The sequence below is a fragment of the Typopeltis vanoorti genome, chromosome 9 (assembly GCF_054136105.1).
Source record: "Typopeltis vanoorti isolate ZY-2024b chromosome 9, IOZ_Tvanoo_1.0, whole genome shotgun sequence".
NCBI lineage: Eukaryota > Metazoa > Arthropoda > Arachnida > Uropygi > Thelyphonidae > Typopeltis > Typopeltis vanoorti.
Window position 1 is genome coordinate 66,644,319 of NC_143557.1, and position 17,514 is coordinate 66,661,832.

At 33.3% G+C, this 17,514-nt stretch overlaps 1 protein-coding gene across 2 annotated transcripts in view; it reads left to right on the forward strand.

The window, feature by feature from the left end:
• The window catches only part of Asciz (ASCIZ zinc finger protein), a 68,057-nt gene that overhangs the window by 33,241 nt on the left and 17,302 nt on the right, over window positions 1-17,514 (forward strand). For both annotated transcript variants that reach the window (XM_090397549.1, XM_090397548.1), the window contains 2 exons: window positions 2,640-2,759; window positions 11,673-11,887. In XM_090397549.1, coding sequence (XP_090253675.1) covers window positions 2,640-2,759; window positions 11,673-11,887 — 335 coding nt within the window. The remainder of the gene's footprint in view (window positions 1-2,639; window positions 2,760-11,672; window positions 11,888-17,514) is intronic.

Here is a 17,514-nt window from a genome sequence, read left to right on the forward strand (position 1 = left end):
TCAAGCTCTTTGCATTTTTGTTTAAAAAGAAAAAAAAATCCCAGAGGCATGGAATAATGCATTAATAACAATTTTTAATGTTTATTAATGGAATTTTGACTGAGTTCGGCAATAAAGACTTTATTAATCACTGAATTGTAATAATTATACAAAACATACTGACTAAGATGAGTAGCTTCTTCAGAATGATAGTTTAAGTAAAGATTAGAAGTCAAATACAAATTTTAAAACATGCAGGTAAATTGAGTATCAAGTACTGACTTCAATTAAGTTTCTTCAAAGGGAAGAATCATATTTGTAAACAACTAGTTGGTCTGGCCATGGTAAGTGCCTTCTACAGATCTATTCATGGAGAATGAGTTTTTCTTTAGCCAACCTAAAACCTGCCATTTAGTAGAGATATGTTGACAACATTTTTATTTGGAGATTTGATATTTCAGATTTAAATAAATTTCTAAATTCTCTCACCTCCTTCAGTCCAAAAATTCATTAGAATTAGAAAATGAATGCAACTTACCATTTTTCTTGATGTTTTGATCTCGAACACCAGGAAACGGAATTTCAATGGGCATTTACTGATAAAGACCATCTACACTGGACACTGCTTTATACTTCATCTCTTCACCATTCATTCCAAGAAAAAAAGCATAATTTCACATCTTTAAAAAGATGTTTCCATTTTAAAACATAATTAATTATAATATATAATTAATATGTACAATTAAATATGTTTGAAAGTATTTTCACTTGGTTATATTATAAATTAAGGATGCCAAGAAATTATATTCTTGGTTTAATCCTTTATCCAAGTGTAAGCAAATAAAAATTTGCATGTGAAGTAACATCACAACTGGGCTACTTGTATATAGAGGCTAATGACTTCACGTTAATTGCCTTAGTATCCCATTACCCAGACTGGTTTCTGCCTTTATTGAGGTCTCATCAGTGGGAGCCAGACAAAGAAGTGATAACAAGGTTGAAGTAATGCAGAAATCATATAAGTAGCCCAGTTGTGATGTTACTTCATGTGCAAATTTTTATTTGCTTACATTTGGATAAAGGATTAAACCAAGAATATAATTTTTTGGCATCTTTAATTTATTGTATAACCAAGTGAAAAAGAAACCTTCAACATTTCTAATCCAGAGTATTTTAATAAGATGTGACTACTTGTATGTGGGAAATACAAGACTTCTACATTATTTAAACCTTGGTATCTCTTCTGGGTCTGGCTTCCACTGATGATATTTATTAATGCTCATTATTGGGTTTGCTTACTTTCTGAAGAGTAGAAAGGTTCTACTGGGTGTGAGATTTTGCCTGTCACTGGGTGGAACCACTGAATTTGCTGTTCTGGAGTGATTCAGGTCAGGAGTAACGAGTTTCATAGTGATCCTTTAAAGTTATTCAGTGAGATTTAGAGTGATCTTGTAGATGACTCAGTTTTTGGAGACATATCCCTGCACTTAAAACATACCTCAATAAAGGTCGAAACCAGTCTGGGTAGTGGTTCTTCCCATAATGCATGGCAATACACACATCCAGAAGGGTGTGTGTATTGCCATGTAAACTCAAGAAAATCAACCTTAGAACCCACACTATTTTAGACAATAAAAATATTATGTGAGGGTTAGAGACCACAAGAAGGCGACACTTGTTGAGCTGTCTCTCTACTACTTGCTGCTTAAATTAGATAACCTTGAGCCAGCTATCTCTGATTGGCTACCAGTGGAGCTTGAACTGCCTACTATGTCTCTTTACTCCCTATATGGGAATAAAGGCATTAGCTGATTTATTTTTTATTTTATTTTTTTTATAATAAATGTAATTATACTTATTTAAATAATATAATTTCTTACATTATTGTTTAATCCTTTATCCAAGTGTATGCAAACTTTGTTTGCATGTGAATTATCTTCACAACTAAGCTACTTGTATATAGAGGTTGTGGACTATACATCAGTTTACTGAGGCAACTAATATGAAGTAAATAGCTTCTTGTATGCAAATAGCCTAGTTATAAAAAAATACTTCATGTGCATACTTTGTTTGCTTGCGCTTGGGTAAAAGAATAAACAAAAATATAATTTCTTGCAAGTAAAATCTTTATTGTAAAATGTTTACAATACAAAACAAAAAGCTAAACTATTTTTAGCAATGAAACAGACTCTTTTTTAACTACTATACTTAAACAGTTGAATTTAATAAAGTTGGTTCTTTCGAAATTTAAAGTTTACAAATTCATCTTTCAGTTTAAACTTTTCATCATTGGTTTTAAAATTCTTGTTTATCTTAACGTATTTCCTCATCTGTCACTATCTTGTAGCCACCACTTTAAATTGTATATCGTCTTGGCTCCAAGTCAAGTTTTCACCATCCTTACCTTCAAGACACAGATATGTTAATTAATACCTTTCTTTTTAAACCTCATTAAATTCAAGTCTAATCATTAAAAAGGGTCTGCCCATTGCCAAAAATAGCTTAGCTTTTTCTTTCATATAATAAATCTTTATTTATTTGTTTGAATAATTATTAGTTTTAGATTTTTTTTTTGTTTGTTTTTTAGATTTCTATGTATAATCTTATTATAAATCAGTAGTGTTAAATTAGTTGTAATTACAAGTATTTTAATTATTTAGATGAATTCTGTACCATCTGTAGAGGGAAATATTTCAGTTCGTTACCATTGTTCTGTTTCTGGTTGTTATTATGCTGAGGGATCTGAGCGATTCTTTGCCACTAAAAAGTGTTTAACTCAGGTAATTTTTATCAACATAAAATAATGAAATAATTGTAAAGGAAAGATTTAAATATGTATCCTCTATATACTGACAGCCAACTCTTACTGTAGCAAATGCATTTACTATAACAAACTGCTAGAAAGTTTTAGTCAAACCCTATTATCAGCAATACTGCTTTAGAAATTCACTATAGCAACATTTGCACTTTGGCTGAGAAAGGCCTGTATTCAGATCCACTCTAGAAAGTGAGGGCTTCATTTGAAAAATTAATTAGATCTTGTATAGGGTTATAGTTGTTTAAGTTTTAGATTTATACACCAGCCATAAAATAGGCAATCCAACCAGAAAGCATATACAGTTAACAGATATAATCATGTTTCATAAAATGTTTTATTCATTAAAATAAGCCCCTTCACAATCTACAACTCTTTCCCAACAAGATACAAGTTTGTAAATTCCGCTTTTATAAAAGTTTTGTCTTTAGAAGCAATAAACCTAGCAATCTCTGCTTCCTCTATTTTATTGTGGACCTGTCTATTTCACCTGTGATTGTCTAGCACCAAACAAAGGAGTGATAATCGCTTGGAGAAATGTCAGGAGAATATAGAGGATGAGCGAGTATCTCCCATCCTAAAGCACAAATCTTCTCACAGGTAAGTTTTGCATTATGAGGTTTTGCGTTGTTGTGTAAGAATAGCACTTTCTTCTGATTAACTAGCCCTGACTGTTTCTGAAGTAATGCATCCTGCACACGCCCAAGTTGCATCAAGCAGATCTCGGCAGTAATTGTTTTTCCTGCAGTGAGAAACTCTTATTGGACAATACCAACTCTAGTCCACCACGCACAAAACATATCATTCTTGGAACGAAGCAGTGCCTTTTGGAAGTGTGTGTTACTGGATCGTTTTGGTGACAACCAATGATAAGTTTGCTTCCTGTTTGGAGTACCAGATTATTTTTCATCACAAGTGAGCAAGTAATCAAAAACCAGCTCGTTTTTATGATGTGAAAGAAGTGAAGAACAAATCGATAACCTTTGGAGTTTGTCATCTGATAATGCATGTCGACCCATATGCTTAGTTTCTATGATTTTCCCAGTTGATGCAAGTGTAAACAAATTGTTTCACCACTCATGGTAAACATTTGTGAAAGTTCTTGGCATGTTAATGTTGAATTATTTTCAACAGTGGCACGTAATTCTTCATTATCAATAATGGAGGATCTTCCTGAACGTGGTGCATCTTCAAGTTAATTCATTACCAGAAACAAATTCTTTAAACCATTTATCATTTATGCTCAATACATTACACTACTGCATCTTTTCCAAATGCCATACATATCTTATTGGACTCTCTGACATCTTCAAACCAAGTTTAAATTAGTATAGCAAACAAGCCCAAATTACACGTGCTTCAACTGACATTTTTAAAGGGTTCAAAGTAACAGAAAGCGTACGTACTGTGTTCTCTGTTTTTTGGTTAGCATTGAAACATTTGTTGACTCACTTTGTTAAGAACTTCTGCATGTCCAGATATCGGTAAATAATGATCCCAACTTGTTCACTGGATATCTCTAAAGTTTTTGTAATGTTTTTGGCTGGTATTCATCTATCATCAAGGATCATAGTATGTACTGCATGAATGTTTTCAGGTGCAGTCATTGTGGATGTCTTCTTGGCCTGGGGACATCTGTTGTGTCAGGATACCCAATTTTAAATTTGGCCACCCATCTGGCAACTGTTGGATATGCTAGGGCACAGTCCTGTAAAGTCTCGCACAGTTTAGTGAATCTCGGTTGCGGACTTTTCTTGCTGTACAAAAAACATGATGACAGTCCGCACCTCTGTCTTCGAAATTCTTCAAAACCTCTGACATGTCTTATATCCTAAAAGAACAAATTATTGCAATTTGATGAAACATGGGGATTAAAGGGTTTTGAGATATGTTCTTTCTTGTGATTACATCAATTGCTTTAATATCATTTTTGTTCTAGTTGTTTATTAGAACTTTTCAGCACCCACTTTGTATTAAGAGAGACCAAGGAATCAGGTACTCATCGAAGGAGGCTGCATACTACACACGCCAGCTATCATACTTATTTTTGAATTCATTTATACTGCTCTCACACACACAACATCCAATGGCAATCCATTCCAATCGCATATCACTCTGAGAGAAAAATCTTTAGTGACGTTTGTTCTCTGCTTTCAAGGATACCTACGTGTCCTTTCCCCACCCTCCATAAAATGAAACACATCACATCAATTGAAAATCCCATATGAACCTTTCAGAAGTTTGTAAGCCTCAGTCATATTACATCTCTTTCTCCTGTTTGCACAATTACAAATTCTCAATTTGTTTCCATTATCAGTATTCCACAATCCTGATATCATTTTTAACACTCATCTTTGCTCTCTCTCTCTCTCTCTCTACATAATAGTCCAAGTGAGGTCTTTGCTACATGGCTCCTGAACTTCAACTTTCTATCTACTAACACACCAAAATCCCTAGCTTGATCAGTTTCTTCTAGCATAATCCCATCAATATAATAATACATTGAATATCTAATCATGCTAAAATGCATGACTTGACATTTACTGAAATTGAACTGATATCCCATCCCATTTCTTAATTGACGAAAATGAAGGAGAAGAGTGCCCATAAACTTTTATGAACTTCGAATGAATTTCTTTTGGCATTAAACCTTCTTTTACAAAGAATTTTATAACCACATGATACTCGATTTTATCCATTTCAAGGGATACTGACAACACTTTTGCTTCACACAGCTGTATAAAACAAACTACTTGACTTGCAATTTCACATGGATGCTTATGACAGATATACGAACTTAGAAAAAAACATCTTGCCAATAGTGTTGCCATTTATGGTCAATTCTGAGAACTTTTCAGACCACCCACGTATCTCCTACCTGATTTATTTTTCTGACTTAGGGTATGCACTTCTGATACTGCTTTCTGTTTGTTTCCTCATGCATTGTAGGTATCCTTCCCTTGCAGTTTTCTATGCCATGGCACTACTCTAAGCTGCCTCCTGCATTTGTCACAGTTACCAACCTCGTAGTTCCACATATACCACTTATACTCTTTTTCAGGTTATCTTGGAAGTAGCGGATTAAGCTGCATTTCCAGCTTTTCTTACTATAGGCTTATGATGCATAAAATAGTTCCTTAAATTTTTTATGTTATCACATCGTGTGGTACTTGGTATATAATTATTTTACTACCTCCTTACTTGCCAATGCTGGAATTATGTTTCATACCATTAAATTGTTACAGGGAACTTATTTTTGGAATCTCCGCCATGTTTATGGTAAAGTCGGCAGAAATCACATGACAGATAATTGCATTTTCCAAAAATCGGATACCCTGCACACAGGATCAATTGGAAAAAAGCAAAGTCACAGTTACCAACCTCGTAGTTCCACATATACCACTTATACTCTTTTTCAGGTTATCTTGGAAGTAGCGGATTAAGCTGCATTTCCAGCTTTTCTTACTATAGGCTTATGATGCATAAAATAGTTCCTTAAATTTTTTATGTTATCACATCGTGTGGTACTTCGTATATAATTATTTTACTACCTCCTTACTTGCCAATGCTGGAATTATGTTTCATACCATTAAATTGTTACAGGGAACTTATTTTTGGAATCTCCGCCATGTTTATGGTAAAGTCGGCAGAAATCACATGACAGATAATTGCATTTTCCAAAAATCGGATACCCTGCACACAGGATCAATTGGAAAAAAGCAAACATGCTGCACAGAAGCTTTTACAAGTCAGAGGTTTTTCCTTGAATCAACAGAAGCCTTGAAACATACTCCAAACATACTTCAAGTATGGCTGTATAAATCTACCAAAGATTTGGGAGACAGTCATCCTAAGACCAAATTAATACCTGCTCTCTCTCTCTCTTTTTTTTTTTTTAAATATATAACCAACTTAGATGGTGCCTAATTAGGACTTTAGTCTTTGTGTTGTATGCTACAATTGCTCATACTAGTTCCATTGTTGTACCGGATTGTGGCTCTCTCGCTACTGTAGCAAACTTTGTGTGCTCTGAAGATGCTTAACAATTAAGTGAATAAATAGTTATTTTCTTATCAATCTGTGTTCACATCTATACCGTTAAAATTCAATCAACCTTTAATAATGACTTCAGCAGAAGGTGAGTTAGCTGGTCTTATACAGCGATGGTAGAGTTTCCCCTCTTGGAAACTGGGGTTCATCATTCACCAAAACAAGCAGAAGAGCATACAACAACAAACATAATACGCTGGCCTCGTGGTCTTAGTTACTTCATTCATAATTCCAAACAATAACTAGTTGAAGTCCTTCATGATTACTCGCCCTTATACTGACTGAGCTAATGTGCCAAAGCATGTGATTGGTATCTCCTTTTATGTCAACCAACTACAGTGAACTCTGTATTTTCCAAACCTTAATTAACCAAGTACTTGCATATATCTGATAATAAATTTCAGAGCTGCCTTGTTGCATGTTTGGTTACCAGAGATGTAATGTTACCTGATATTGGTTGTTTGTTTTGTACATGTAGACTGTTAAGAGCAAATTGATAATGACAACTCTTTCAGTTCTTTTTATTTTTCTTTAACATGATTTGTTTTTAATTTTCATCTCATTAAGTGTTTCAATTAAACTGAATTGTAAGTTTAAAAGCATGAAAAGACAGATGTGAAATGTATTTTTTATTTTTAATTTCATTTATGATTTTCATGTAATTGCAATACTCTCCTGATTTTAGTATGGTGAAGTTTTGGTTTGAAAATAAAATTTACTGATGTTCCAGCTACAAAGACACTACTTTGTGTATAAATCATGCTATCCTAAAAAAGTCTTTGAAAAACAACCAGTAACATGAATATTTATGGCTGCAGAAAATGTTTGTGCCTATTCTTATGCCAACTGTAAAAGATAGTACCAAAAAAAATGTTTCAGTCAATCATTATGTTTGTGTCTGTTTCCTGCTGTTCTCTTTTAGCCTTATAAATTTTGATATGGATTTAAAACTTTCATGATGTTAAAAAAAAAAAAAAAATTGACAGTATAAGCTGTGTGTGTTATACTTAGAGTGTATAGAAAAGGAATAATATGTATCTGTATAATAAAGAGCTATGGTATTGTTAAGAGCAGAGAAGGAAATGATTAATAAACATGTGTTTTTTGGGGAAAATTTGGACAAAAGAGCAAAGCTAACAATAAAGGTATCTGCTGGATTTCTATTCAGGACATAGATTAGTTGTTAAGAACACAGTGTTCTAACATCAAAATGTGCACAATTTCATATTCACAAATGCAAGAAATAAGAAAAGTCTCATTGACTGTTATAGTTAATAGTGATGTTTTCCCCCTGGTTCAGCACACAATAGTATCAAGAGGATTTGAAATAGGAAATTATCACTATTTAGTTTTGAGCAGGATAAAATTGAATTTCATATTGAAAAGAAGAGTGTCCAAGAAAGTTTTAAAATGAATCAGAGGAGAACTGTAGATTCAAATACACATTCAAGAAAAATTGAGTTTGAAAACAAGAACCAAACCTTGGAGATTCAGTGGCAAACCCTGAAGAAAACATTGATAGATTCTTCCAGAGAGGTATGTGGTGAGGTTGTTTAAGGATAGAAAAATCAGAACTCCATGATATATTCAGTTAAGTTAGATATAGTCGAGGAAAACAAGAAAGCTTATCCAAAGTTCCTGACAAATAAATCAACTTGTGATCTTAGTAAATACAGCGAAGATTGTAAGAAAGCTAAACAAAAGTCATGGGGAGAGCATAGAATATAAATATCAGGAAGGTGGCAAAATATTCTGAAGACTTCTGAAAAAGCTTAGAAATGGAGGAAATAGTATTATAAAAGGAATCAGATTATAAAGATGACTTGAAAACTGAAGATTAGATTTCTGAAGTATTTCTTTTGAAAGCTTGCTAAATGAAATGAACAGTGATAATATGGTGGTAGAAAACTCTCAACTGCAGTACAATCAGGAATACATATCCATATTTGAAGTAGGAAAAAAAAAAAAACTATCATAAACATAAAATGGGGAAAGGATATTTCAAGAAATGCTTAAATATTGAAGTATAAAAATTTTACAGCAGCTATACATAATTCAGAAGGTCTAATTTTGGATGATTGAAGCACAGTTCTCACAATACCCACATATCAAAAGGAAAATAAAACTGAGGAATTTCTCTACTGAGTGTTCTTGATAAGATTTATGCAAGTATACTTGAGAAATGGCTAAGAAAAATTGTGGAAGTGAAGCTTGGAGAAGAACAAGCTGGATTCAGGCCCAATAGAGGTAGTTAGGATCAGATTTTCACTTTAAGATGAGTGGTTTAGAAATCATAGGCATATAACAAGGATCTTTACGTGTTTTTTATTTTGTAGATTTGGAAAAGGCATATCAGTTAGCCAAGAGTAAACCTATTCAAAACACTACAGTTATACGGTATAAATGAGACATTATATCAAGCAATATATAGCCTCTAAGTTGCAAATCAGCACTTGGAATTGAAAGATATACAGGGAAATGATTTCATGTTAAATATGATGTGCGACAAGCACACACATTATCTCCAATGTTATGCATTACCCATATGGATCACATTATGAAGGAAAATATTAAGTCATTTCAAAATTGGCAATATTAATCTTAGCTCTATACTTTATGCAGATGATGTTATACTTCTGAATAAATCCAGAACAAATCTGCAGGATTCCCTAAGTAATTTGAATAACTGTTGTAATTAATGGGAGGCTTGAAGTGACTTAAAAAAAATTTCCATGTTTGCTCTCTCTAGAACACGGTTTCCAGATTGTAAAATTAAATAAAAGAAATTACAAAAAATATATAATTGTTAAAAATGGGGGAGGGATCATTAGCCCACTCATGGTACAAATGTACTATAGGTTTATAAATAACATTTTATGAGTGCAACCACATTAAAAAAAAATGGTATGAAAATCGGCAATAAGAAAGACACATGAAAATAGGCAGAAATGTTGAAAATGTCAAATGCATTCTGAATGGCCAGCCTATAGAACAGGCAAAACATTTCAGCTATTTAAGCACAATTTTTAGTGAACATGGTAAATTAAATATGGAAATAGACAACAGAATTAGTAAAGTAAGAAGTCGGCTCAAGAAATTTATATGGAATAAGAAAGAAATTAGTCAAAACACTAAATTAGCTGTATACAAGACGATGTTCAAACCAATTTTAACTGATGGATTTAAGAACTGGATTAGAAATGGAGCACTGGTCAAAGACCGGAGACCGCAGATATGAGAGTTATGAGAAAGATTAAGAAAGTGAACAGGATCATCAATGGCAGTATCATATTAAAAATGAGGATATTAAGAAAGAACTTGACATTGTTATCATTCAGGACTGTGTTAACTGATATCTAGTCTCAGGTTGTATGGTCACTTAAACAGAATTGGAGAGGAAAGATTAGCAAAACAAGTATTCTTTGCCAGGATGGCATAAAAATGACCCAAAGGAAGATCTAGGGTGGATTGATACAGCAAAAAGTGCCTTAGAAGGCACTTTTTGCTGTATCAATCCACCCTATCATGTTTGATAAAGTGGGAGGGAACCTTGCATCCCTTGATGGTACATATCAGATTCCTGATATGTACCCTCAATCTGATGAATGTATGCAGAAAAATGAAATGATTCATGGAATAAAAGTGGATTGGGGGAGAGGTGGGGCAGATGCACCCAAACTGTACTTTTTGTTTGGAATATGAAATATTAGCATTCTTGATATAGAATCTTACATCATCAAACGAATATGCACATAAAAAAGAATATTGAGGTAAAAAAAAAAAACATATTGCTTTCATTTCCTTTCACTTAGAAGTAAGAGCAAACCAAAGTTTGTAATGTGAAATGGAAAGTTGTCTCCCACATTGCACAAATGACAATTATTGCTGGCAACTTACCATGTTTAAACCTAACTTATTTTTACAAAATAAATGCAATTTAATTTGTGCATTTTACAAAAGTTTATAAAAGAAGAATAATAGAAGAGAAAATAACCAGTCTTGAGAAAGGTGGTTATCTCCTCTTCCTTTCAAATTGTGGAAAATCTCTTGGGAGGTGTGAACATCATATGCATTTCCCAACTGTCGAGAGCTGCATGCTATGAATTTTTGTAGAACTACATGCAAGCCTTTGTTAAAATGAATACTCATTTATTGGCAAGATCTAATGCACACCAAACATGTTCTATGAAACGATGGAAATTAGTCCTGCAGATCAGTGAGCCACTGTGTGCTATTTTCACATTTGAAAACGTTTTTTTATATTGTCCCTATAATGAAATTTGTAAGTGGCAGGGTTAAATGATGGGGTTGATGCTTTCTGTGTGAATTAAGTATACTAGTCATACTGCAGGTAGCCATCACTATTAGGTACATCGACATTCCGAATAATTGTGCAGTGTCTTTGCCACTGCAACAATTTTATGATACTTGCCTATACTTTTTAACAATATAATACCACAGGTAACAAAGTCATGCTTGCACATGTGGTTTGAAGAGAATAAAATTAGAACACAGATAAACTGAACCTAATATCATATCATTGAGATAAAAACTAGAATGCAGAATGGCTTTCCTCATTAGTACTGTGATATTTTTATCAGAAATGAGTACTTCTTCCATAATACATTGAAGCAATTATTATAGCCAAAGGCAGTACAATACGTTAAATTTTGTTTTAATATCTGCATGTTCTATAACTTTTGATGGAGTGGTATATATAATTTTGTTTTCAGTATTCGTTTTAGAATAAAAATAAATTACAAGAGAAGAAAAAAATTAATATTAATTAATTGTAATCTCTTTTTTTTTTTTTTTTTTTTTTTTTAAGCATTATGCAAAGGTACACGCAGAAAAAAAATATTCATGTTCAAAGTGTCGTAAAGGATTTGGATTAGATTGGCTTCGCAAGCATCATGAAATTACTTGTGGCCAAGAGTGGAAATGCTCTTGTGGAAATATGTATTCTTCTCGAGAGTCTCTTCTTACCCATTCACGCCGCTACATGCATAGTCTCCCTCCTCACATTCGACAACCACAGAGAAGGTAATCAAACATTCTATGTTTAATAGTGTTATGAAACGTTAACATCTTATCTGTCAGGACTCCAAATTGTCAGATCTTATATTCCAATCTTCTAGGCACTTCTTGCTATATCAAACCATAGAGCTTGATCTTATTCTGGATATTTTCTGCCATCCTGGAAACACTTGTTTTCCTCACCTTTCCTTTCTCATTCTGTTTAAATGATATTTATTTCACTTACATCATCCATTCACTTAGGGAAGTAAATGGATGATGACATCCATTCACTTCCCTAATTTTTCTAAAAACTCGTGTCTCTGGTCTTCAGTTTTAATCAGTTTTATTTGTAATCCGGATCTCAGATTCATAAGTTAAAATTGATTTGAGCACTGTATTGGTATGCAGCTAATTGTGCTTTGACTAATTTCCCTGTTCTATATAAATTTATTCCATTTACTGCCAACCATACCACCATTGTTAATCATGTTATCTATGTCAATATTTAATTTAACATTTTCACTAGAAATTGTGCCTAAATAATAAATGTTTTACTTGTTCTGTAGGTTCTCCATTAAGATGCAGTTGATGTTTTCAATCTTCTTGTCTTAGTTCATGGTTTTTGACTTTTTTTATTGCTGATGTTTTAAGGATACTTGTGACATAAAGACTGAATAATATAATCACGTAAACAAAGAAAGATATTTAATTAACCAAATATTTTGGTCTGGAAATAGCAGACCATCTTCAGTGGCACTACAAGAACAGTTTTAAAAAATATATACAAGGTGGAATACTAACAATAGATCATTTAAAAATAGAACAAGCCACGTGATGTTATATCACTAAGTATTAAAGGGAATATTTTTAAGCAGAGACATGATTGAAATAAAGATATTAATTAATAATATTAAATAACATAAAATTAATATGAATTAATTAGTTATCCTGATTAGACTTTCCCAGATTTTTGATAAAGATATACAGTCATTCAGGTTAGGATGATGGAGTAAGGCCTCTACACTTTCTTTGAATAAACATTCAAATTTATAACGGATCTTGTAAGAGGCGAGTTTTTGACCAAAGGATGTTGTGATTAGTTTCAATTCCGTGCTGAGCCAATCCAGATTTTTTAGGTTTGTTGTGATGAATGGAGGATTGATGTTCTTGGATTCTTTTTTTCATGAGAACGTCCAGTTTGTCCAAAATAGGAGAGATCACAGTTGCAGGGAATTTGATAAACTCCAGGAAGAGACATAGTTGAGCGTTTTATCTTTAGGAGAAGGAAAATGGAAGATAATTTGTTAATAGGTGAATACGTAGCTGTTAACTCATATTTCTTAAGAATTCTTGCGGTAGGTTCTGAAATCCCGGAGATGTAAGGAATTGGAACTCGACGTATTGAATCTTTGTTGTTTTGTGGTGGATTATAAGAATCGAAGATGTTGAGTACTCTTTTCGGAAAAGCCATTGAGTTTCATGTGTTGTTGGATGGTAGAAAGTTCTTTCTGTAGAAAATTAGAATTAGAACAGTTAGTTTTGGCTCTTCTGATTAGACATCTTATGATTCCTGTTTTTTGACAAGGATGATGGGCTGATTCTTTAAGAACATAACGACCTGTGAACCGTTCAATACGTCGAGTTCCAATTCCTTACATCTCCGGGATTTCAGAACCTATCGCAAGAATTCTTAAGACATATGAGTTAACAGCTACGTATTCACCTATTAACAAATTATCTTCCCATTTTTCTTCTCCTAAAGACAAATGCTCAACTATGTCTCTTTCTGGAGTTTATCAAATTCCCTGCAACTGTGATCTGTCCTATTTTGGACAAACTGGACGTTCTCTTGAAAAAAGAATCCAAGAACATCAATCCTCCATTCATCACAACAAACCTGAAAAATCTGGATTGGCTCAGCACGGGATTGAAACTAACCACAACATCAAAGATAATAAGCCGAAAGGCTATTTTACCAGCGAATTTGTTAATTAAGTGGGAGATGTTAAATCCCATTTTATTTTATAGCCAGGTACGAAACTAGGGTCGAAATCCATCGACATCCATAGAGTTTCAATGCCGAAAAAAACTCGGCAGAACCAAGTGTAAATGATCACTTGGATAGTACAACACCAGGGCAACTCCATGCAAAGGTGGAGCAAGCTCCCTCACTAACTTTAATATTCTTTCATAATGTAAAACCCAGCTCCTAAGAGATGCATATATATTGTTTCTCATTATGAGAAGAGGTCACTACCCAGACCGGTTTCAACCTTTTTTGAGGTCTCATCATTGAGTAGGTAGACCTGGAATATCAAGATTTTAAGTGAACAGAAACTTACATACTCCTACTATCGAATTGCCGAAGTGGTGTACTATATATTGTTATTGTTAACTATAAAGATAATAAGCTGAAAGGCTATTTTACCAGCGAATTTTTTAATTAAGAGTGAGATGTTAAATCCCATTTTATCTTATAGCCAGGTACGAAACTAGGGTCGAAATCCATCGACATCCATAGTTTCAATGCCGAAAAAAAACTATCGGTGGAACCAAGTGTAAATGATCACTTGGATAGTACAACACCAGGGCAGCTGCATGCAAAAGGTGGAGCAAGCTCCCTCACTAACTTTAATATTCTTTCATAATGTAAAACCCAGCTCCTAAGAGATGTATATATATTCTTTTACATTATGAGAAGAGGTCACTACCCAGACTGGTTTCAACCTTTTCACTGATGAGACCTCAAAAAAGGTTGAAACTGGTCTGGGTAGTGACCTCTTAATTAACCACAACATCCTTTGGTCGAAACCTCGCCTCTTACATAGATCCTGTTATAATTTTGAATGTTTATTCAAAGAAAGCATAGAGGCCTTACTCCATCGTCCTAACCTGAATCGGAATGACTGCATATCTTTATCGAAAGTCTAATCGGGATAACTCATTAATTCATATTAATTTTATGTTATTTAGTATTATTAATTAATATCTTTATTTCAATCATGTCTCTGCTTAAAAATATTCCTTTTAATACTTAGTGATATAACATCACGTGGCTTGTTCTATTTTTAAATGATCTATTGTTAGTATTCCACCTTGTATATATTTTTTAAAACTGTTCTTGTAGTGCCACTGAAGATGGTCTGCTATTTCCAGACCAAAATATTTGGTTAATTAAATATCTTTCTTGTGTTTACGTGATTATATTATTCATTTTTTATTGCTAATTTTCCTACTAAATTTATTATAGTTATTCAGTGTAGTAAGTAAATTCTGAAGACTGTACTGGATTTATTGAGCTCTTTAAGCATGATCTGTTTAAAGAGTTCAATCAGATATCTGTAATTTTGATATATCAGATTTAATCCCACATTTCTTCATAATTGATCTGTATAGATCAGTGGTCTCCAAAGTGTGGTATGCTAGTCAATACGTGGAGGTGGTACGTCAAAAAAAAGTTTTATATTGATAGGAAAAAAATTAAGTAATTAATTAAAGATAAAGAATATTATATTACTTTCTTTCATCAATTAAACATATATCTAATATAGACAAAGACGTTATAAAGATCTGTAAACTTAAATTTGAGAGTAGCACACATTGGGGGACTTTGCACACATAATCGTCCGTGGCAAAGCTGTCATGTTTTTTAAAACTAGGGAGTAAATCTCTTGCTCCTTATCATTGCCATTGTTTGTAGAGCATTCTAGTGTTGACAAGCCCAACTAAAGAAGGAAAATTGCTTAGTTATCCTGCTATCTACAGATGACACCACAGTTGTATTAATTATTTGATTATTAGTAGTAAGTTTAACAATTTTTAGTATATATCGTTTTTGTGCAATTCCAATGCCTTTTTGTGCTTACTTTTACGTTTACACTAGAAATAGTGAATTAATATTATCAAAATTGCTTACATTTTTTAAAAGTGTTGGATATTATCAATAGTAAATGAATTATATTTAAATTTTACAAATTAACCCTCACAAAATGGATAAATGGTTAAAAAAAAAATTTCCTCCAAAGAAACTGCGAAGTGAAGATAATTATGATAGTACTTCTACATCAGACGAACAAAAAGATAGGATTGATTATTCTATTCAAACAAGTTTATCAGTCAAATTAAGTGATAAAAACATTAATCTGAAACTTAACAAAACCTTGCCCAAGAAAGTTCGAAATTATCAAGAAGACTACTTGAAATTTCAAGAGCAATTAATTGACATTAGATACAACACACCTTTGAAAACGAATTTCAACAGAAATCTCTTCACAATTGGGATGGGACTGAAGTCAGAGTATAGCAATTAAGTAAACACAGCAAATGTTGCACTCCTACCGTTTGGTTCTACTTATTTATGCGAGGTATCATTTCCTGCAATGACAGGTATTAAAACCAAATATCGAAATAAATTAAACTTCGAACCAGACCATCGTATCGCAGTATCAGAAGTCATCAAACCAGAATTTCAAGAAATTATGAAAGAAATGCAAGGCCATTGCTCACATTAAATATTGTAATAAATATGTTTGTAAGCTGTTAATAATAAAAATAATGTGTAAAAATATCTAGCGTTTTTAATTATTATATGATGATACAAGGCATATTTCCTCTTTATAATACTTATTACAATAGATTTTTGCTCAATCAATTGGGGATGTGTGCTATTTATTTTTACTGTCTTGGGGGTACGCGATCAAAAAAGTTTGGAGACCACTGGTATAGATGACGAATAACAGTGGGATGATATGCACCCTTGTCTCATGCAAACCAGATTTAAGATTCAACCATCTTCTTCCCTTCTGTAATTCTAACTGCTGCCTTTAAACTCCATATAAGGTTTTGTATTATATACTATATAATACAAAACACCTTTTTATTCCCGTATCGGGAGTAGGCGAGGCCGTTTAGCCCTATCTAACTTTTGGAGACTGTGGATTGGAGTGGAGATTGAAATGCCCACTCAGTCTCCAAAATTTAGATAGGGCTAAACGGCCTTGTCTACTCCCTATACAGGAATAAAAAGGTGTTGGCTGATTTTTTAAAAAAAGATGTGCCGTTTGCATACCACGGCGCATGACTGCACGAAGGATGACTTTGTTTCGAATCTAGTCATCGACTAGAGGAAATTTTTCTAAGCCTTTTTTCGACTGGTTCCCGAGTTAGTCGATTTCTAGCACGGCAAGCGGGTTTTTTCTCCCGGAAACTCTGGTTTTTTGTCCCGTAAACCCAAGAAAATTGACCTTAGAACCCACATTATTTCAGACATTAAATATATTGGGTTAGGGATCACAAGATGGTGGCACTCGTTGAGCCGTCTCTCTTCACTGTGTGCTGCTTAATTAGTGATAGCCTTGGGCCAGCTATCTCTGATTGGCTGCCAGTGGAGATTGAACTTCCCACTCAGTCTCCAAAAAAAAAAAAGTTTTATTATATAATACAATAATATATATTATATAATATACCATTTACACTATATAACTGTAGCATTTTGAACAGCTTTTCTCTTGGTATCTTGTCATATGCTTTTCCAGATCTGCAAAACTCAAAGAGATCCTTGTTATATTCCCATGATTTCTCAACTATTCATCTTATAGTGAAAATCTGATTCTCACAACCTCCAGACCTGAACCTAGCTTGTTTTTATGCAG